At 47.7% G+C, this 6,484-nt stretch overlaps 1 protein-coding gene across 1 annotated transcript; it reads right to left on the bottom strand.

Annotated features, from left to right (window-relative positions):
- Window positions 1-3,401: 3,401 nt before the first annotated feature.
- On the bottom strand, window positions 3,402-5,629 carry LOC123430445 (BAG family molecular chaperone regulator 1-like). Its single transcript, XM_045114317.1, has 2 exons — window positions 5,053-5,629; window positions 3,402-4,069 (listed from the first exon to the last, which is right to left on the bottom strand). The coding sequence occupies exons 1-2, from the start codon at window positions 5,333-5,335 to the stop codon at window positions 3,840-3,842; spliced, it is 513 nt and encodes a 170-aa protein (XP_044970252.1). The 5' UTR covers window positions 5,336-5,629; the 3' UTR covers window positions 3,402-3,839.
- Between the last annotated feature and the right edge of the window lie 855 nt (window positions 5,630-6,484).

Here is a 6,484-nt window from a genome sequence, read left to right as displayed (position 1 = left end):
GCGTGTGGGTCTGGTGACCAGACGCCGCGGTCCCTCACGCCTGGCCCTTTGCCACGTCAGCCGGTCAATGAAGCGGGTGATCGAGCGGCACTGTATCAAACGGCAGGCGTCATGGTCCCTGGTGTCTCCCGTGCAACCCAGACGACAGGGATATTGGTGTCACGTAAAGAGGTTAGATTGAAAAAAAAAGTTAGGTCAGATCGGGGTTTTGTTAGGCTTTTAGGTCAAAACCAAAAAAGTATCTGATCCTTTCATTGTGTGGTACTTCAATGAACCCTCCCCGTTCGGAGTTTTCCTTCTTGGACTGGCGAGCAGTCTCTTGCGACCATGCCCCTGCTCCACGCTAGGGACTCTCCTGGCTTCTTCTATTAACTCCTTGGTGGCTTTGGAAGCATCAGAATTGATGCGTCTTCGATGGATTGGCGCCCTCTGTTGTGTACCTTGTTTGTACTATCTAGGAGAAGGCTACACTTTGGGCTAGAGTTGGAACCAAGGGGATCTACCTACTGTTACTCGGGATATAGACCTTGTAACTATTGGGCCAGCATCCATTTTTCTTGTTCTGCTCATGTGCACATAACCACGACAGTTTGTGTGCGTGGCTTGTGCGACTCCCATCTTGCAATTGTGTAATCTTGTGTATTCAGAAAACAAGTCATGGTACGGTTGCCATATATAAAAATAGATCACGGGTAGTTGATGTTGAATTATTCTTGATTAATGTTCATCTAGGTGCATCGCAAGTGGTGGCAAGTTAAGTATCATGCTTCTAGTTTAGGAGTGTTGAGACTTTTTATAAGGACTGCTCTATCACGTGCCTTTGAAAGCTTGGGAAGAGGAGTTGTATACGTGTGCTCCTCCTCCGTCGTACACCACGTCACATGTGTCGCGTGGGAATCGGCCGAACCGAGCTCACACCCACGTGTTTATTTTTATCGGGTTGCGGAAATGAACCAAACCGAGTTCATACATATGCATTGTCTGAGACGTTGGACCGTGGGATGTTCACGGACTCGGTCATGGGCCTAAGCTCAGGCCCATCTTCGTTCTCCTTTGCTTCGACTATTTCCCCTCCATTGGCTCCATGACGAACAACGATGAAGCTGCCAAAGAAAGACAACAGACGACGTCAAAGATGCTGCTGCCGCCGCTGCATTTGCTTGATTAATTGAAGGATATGATTTGTTCATCCCCTACTTGCTTGTTCTACGTATTGGACATGCTTACATGTTTATGTTTTACCCGTGAATTAGATAAATCGAAAATGTGCTAATATATCCGAGAGTGCACCGTCGGGAAAATGCGATGCCTTCCATGGCCGGTGTCGTACCTGAGCATCAAGCTGCTACGTAGACGGATTTCGATGTTTCCCAAGTACTGTAGTAACTGCCAACAAGGGACAGAAACCGAATAAAACTGCCAACTACTCCTCTTTCAGAAACAAAAATTTAAAACGGTACACCAGGGCATATCAGCAGGATTCTATTCATTGGACTGGGACACTTGCGCACCAGGTGTTGTCTGTAGAAAGCTCTAGAATCGGCAAAAGGGAGGCGTACGCCTACGCGGGAGCTCCATCCGTCCATGCATGCATCATGGAACGCATTATTTCACTGCATTTTGCTATCGAAAACGAGCTGTCGACTTTTTTGGCTCTCCCCAACTTTTCTTCTTCGTTGGTGCACCGGTTGCACACCGTGTCTGTCTGACCCGTGTTAGCTTTGCTGCGTCCATAACTCCATATCACGGTTTCAAAAGCGTTTAATGCTGGTGAACTTGGAAGAATCGAATCAAAGCATCAAAGATGGCTTTTCCACCAGATTTCGCAGCATCATCGACCGCCTTACAATCAGCTGTTTCTTCCCTGCACGAAACCCTGGCCTCACCACAAAGATATCACGCACGTACTATAAAGATGCGTGCGGCCATGCTTGAGAAGATATATATAATAGGAGAGGTGCTACTCGTCGGGGTCATTCACGATTTGACCGCTCGCGCTGACGATCGATCGCCTCGAAATAATCTTGTTCAGTTCACTGGCAGAAGACCGCACGCAACGCTCGATTCGAGGCGAAACCATGGTGATCTACGTTGCCGTACCTTGTTGGTTGTGAGTTGTGACTGGTGAGGTGAGGGTGAGGCTGGCTACCGGCCGCGGGTGAAAAGACGAACTCGAAATGGTAGATCTCACAACGTTTTTTCCCAGCCGCTCCGACGTACGTTACCTACGCTCCACCCCGCGCGCGCCGGCCACGGTTGGTTTCACGGCGTGCCGACGCGACGGCGACGGCGACGCCTCGCCGCAAAAAGGGAGCTTGGCGTGAAAGCAAAAGAGCACCGTGTCCAAGCCAAGCCAATCGAAGGCAGGCCGCACGCGTCTCTGAAAGTAAAAGAAGGGCATGGCACCACAATGCAGAGCCAACCAGATGGATACAGCTCCCGTGCGGCGTCAGCGTCCCACCTCTCCTCTCTCCCAGATGAGACGACGACGGCGGAGATGGTGTTGCGTTTCTCCTGTCGTTTTCTCTCGCGGGTGGGATGATGGCACCGCCGCTCTTTCCGACGTGGGAGTGGGAGTGGGAGCAAGTAGCCAGGCACAGGTGATAGGTCCGTCCGGACAGAATGATGCTAGTGATGAGCTCGAGACTATTGGAGTTGGACGCAAATCCTTCTTCAAAGTTGGCAGCGAAACTCAACTTTATATAGGTCGGCAGGTAGCCAAATCCTCTAGAGTCTGTCTGTTGACGGACAGATAGGTGGCATCCATTTCCTTCCAGCAATGCTCCAACTTTGCCTTTCTGCACGGAGGAGCCCATCTGAATTCTGAAACTGGGACGGAGTCCTTTTTCTTTCATGGACTTTCTGACGGGCTGAGAATTAAGTTCAGTGACTTCTTGTCTGTGTTTAAGCTGCTAATTGTCGTGGAATTCAATTCAGATGGCTTGGCTCATTCAAACTATACCCCCCATGTCTTTCAGGCTTTGGGAGATCGCCAGTTTTCTGATGCTGCTGACTGCACAAAGCTCGGACAGAGGTTCACACATGCCCCCTATCCGGGTTGATCATGTCTGGAAAATGGGGTACAACTCACAAACCAACTCAGGCTCATATCTAGTCATCTTCCATCACAGATGATTAATGTGACACCAAGAGCTGGAACTATCAGTGCGCCGTCTACTTTAGTCTTTAGCATCATTATATCAGCAGCACAGTAGCAGACTAGCAGCACCTGTTCCTAGTCCTACCAATTCAGGCTGATATAAAGCTTGCACCTCTGCAATTTCTACACGGCATAAATTCAGAACCATTTTTCTGCACCCTGAAGTGTCATCATAACTATTTTTCTTGTTATTCGCAAGATAAGCTTAGACTAGTTGTTAGTATAAGGAAAGGCGGGCTCCTCCAGAACAAATATCTCAACGGAGAAGGACCACAGAAATGCAGTCTCATCATACATTTGATACATGTCATCCACAACAGAGTTGCATGTAGCAAACTACTCCATTTAGCCCACACTATGGAACAGGGCAATCTCCATTCTAACTTGCCAACATGCATGACGGCCACATTAGACTTGCAACTGGCCCTTCCATCATCTAGTCTAGAAGAAAGAACTTAAAACTTGCAACTAGCTACAAATTGCACAACCATGCAATTAACCTAATTAATTAAAAACTGCTAGTACTCAAACTCTCAAACTCAAGTGCTGATGATCAACAGCAGCGAACCACACCGCGCCTCAGGTTCAGTTACGTTAGTAACTTTTCTGAGACCTAACTGACTTAAGATGCGGTTGATTTACCCTAACTGTTAGCGAGGTGGGTGAGGCGGGCCGTGGCCTACACCTTGATAAAAGTCTGATACGGGCTCTGCAAGGCCTGGGCCGCGAGCGCGGCCCGGAGCTTGATGTCCTTGAGGGCAGGGTCCTCGAGGAGCAGCACCTTGTCCTTGTCCCTCACCCCAACCATGTGGAGGTGGTCGCCGTCCTCCCTCTCCTTGCCCTTGAACAGCAGCCTCTGCTCCCTCGGCTCCAGCCCCGTCACCATGGACACTACCACCTTCAGCTCACCTGCACAAATTAATTTTGCAAGACACATGTTAAACCTTGATCCACACAAGTATACTTAACTTAATAATTTCAATGATAAGAGAACACAATTCTTTGTACTACTAGCAAACAAGATGTAGGAAAGTTCCACTGAGGTTCCTAGTCTGAACCATCGTGTGGGCGCTGGCAGGGCAGGAAGCCTGCCACATTGCACGCCGTTGTTCAGACATGTTCGTGCATCTTTTTTAAGAAAAAATTACAGGAACAACGCAATGAGTTAGCACTCTAGTGTACTCGTGGAGCTGTTAGGAAGAAGAGGCTGGCACAGCACTGGTTATTGTCAGTTGTTTTATAACTTAAGTCAGGAGGAGACCATGCTAATGGATGTGCATATCTCCACATCACCATGAGAAGGTTCAGGAGCTCGCACGGGTCAACCACTCAACTTGGAGAAAAAGAAGTACAATTGAAAGCTACAGGCTGTGTGAACAGGGACGTGCAGACTTCTTTTGAAAATGCTTAAACTGTCGAGTTGTTCTTGCAGAGATGGTACATTGGTACTTAACTAATTTCAGTATTTAGTATACCATACTTACAAACCGGTTGCGCAGTGAAACAACTGAACTAGCATTACTGAACTTGTCTGAATTTTTTGCAGTTTATGATGCCTCGCAACTGAATGAATTATGTAAAGGAGTGCCAGTGTGTGCATGGATGCCACTCCCACGATCAGTCCTCAAGCCTTTGTCGTGCTTAAAGAGCTTGGGAACATTCAATTATTCATTCAACTTTGGCACGAAATGATGGGCTTACTGCTTAGCACATGAGAGAAGCTCCAATCAAAAGGAATCATGACCAGATGAACCACTTTCGAAGAACACGTTCATTTCTACCAATCACACACTAGCTAGTCATGTCCATATAGACATAGTACTACCCTCTGAAAAATGTAATCAACTTTTGTTATTTAGCTTTGCAAGACGAGAGTCGAGGGTATTACTCACCAAAAGTGCAGGTGGCTCCAATGGAGACCTCGTGCCAGGAGTAACCGGTGGCCACCCTGACGGTGATGACCTCGACGTCCCCCCTCCCATCCCTCCTCTGCACCAGCATGCCCCCCGGCCGCACCTCCCACTCGATCTCCCCGCTGCCGCCGCCCCCACGGATGCCACCGGAGGCATCGCTGCCGTCGTCACTGCTGCGGCTGGTGCTGCTACCAGAGCTGCTGATCTTGGAGGAGCTCCTCCTGAAGAGCCTCTTTGGGTTAGGGCACCTCAGCTTGATCATGGTCGCTCGGATGACTCTGCTGTCGTTCCTTGCAGTTGGTGTCGTTGAAGCAGTTGAGCTGGTGGTTGTTGTAGCAACAGGGCCTTGGTGTGTGTATATAGGATAGGAGGCGAGCAAACTATTGGGAGGCAGATTAAGGTGGTGGCACGCAATGGAGCAGGACAAGCTTTGGAAGCGTGCGGCTGTTTGTCAAAGGCGTCAACGTAGGGGACACTGCGACAGGCGAACTTGGCACAGTCTAATGCGGCAAGAGCTTGTGAAAGTGAAAGTGTTCCTCGACAGAAGAAAAAGGGAGGTGAACAGAGCTTAGTGCGATCAAGTAGTTCTACTTTCCAAAAAATAAAAAATAAAACCAGTTCTCCACATTTCTGCCCCAGCTAGCTAGGAGCTACTGGATGATCCACTCGATGCGTGTGTTCACGTCGCAGTGGTCAACCGGGGGTTGGCACTTGGGGTCAGGCCACTGCTTTGTAACCCTAAAGTGAGTGAAATGTTTTGGGAGTTGCATCACATCCATCAGCCATGGATATTACGAGTAGTAGTAGAATACTAGTGATACTTAGTGCAGTGTGAGCGCAATGGAACCAATTAAGCCCTTTCTTTAAAAAGTCCTAGGACTTTTTTTTTTTGTCCCAACTAAAAGTCTCTAGTCTTTACCCGTTTTTTTTTAAAGACTAAGAGGATGATTGGATCCAAGAGACTAAAACTAGTCTGATTAAAACTAGTCTTTTTAAGAGGCTAAAGTTCCAAGCACCCCTGACTAAAGAGAGGCTAAAACTAGTCTTGAGGCTAAAATCTTTTAGTCAGGGGTACCCCTACTAAAATGTGCATTAGTCCTCTCTCTCCTCATTTAACTCCTCATGCAAGTTCTGGATTGGAGGGTTTGGAGGATAATAAATGTTCATTAACTTGATTTTAGTCTTTTTAGTACTTGGATCCAAGCATGGGTGAGGCTAGCAAGTTTTAGTCTCACTACTTTTAGTCATGAGAACTTTTAAACATGGACTAAAGGTCATCAAATGACATGCAAACACTCTCTACTTCAAAACGTATCCAAACACCCTCTAAACATGGACTAGAGGTCATTAAATGACATGCAAAAAGATCATGTTACCCCTAGTAATGTACTACTCCCTCCGTTCCGAAATA

The sequence above is a fragment of the Hordeum vulgare genome, chromosome 2H (genome assembly GCF_904849725.1).
Source record: "Hordeum vulgare subsp. vulgare chromosome 2H, MorexV3_pseudomolecules_assembly, whole genome shotgun sequence".
Classification (NCBI taxonomy): domain Eukaryota; kingdom Viridiplantae; phylum Streptophyta; class Magnoliopsida; order Poales; family Poaceae; genus Hordeum; species Hordeum vulgare.
The sequence above is the reverse complement of the archived record's forward strand: the minus strand, read 5'-3'. Positions and strand labels throughout refer to the sequence as shown.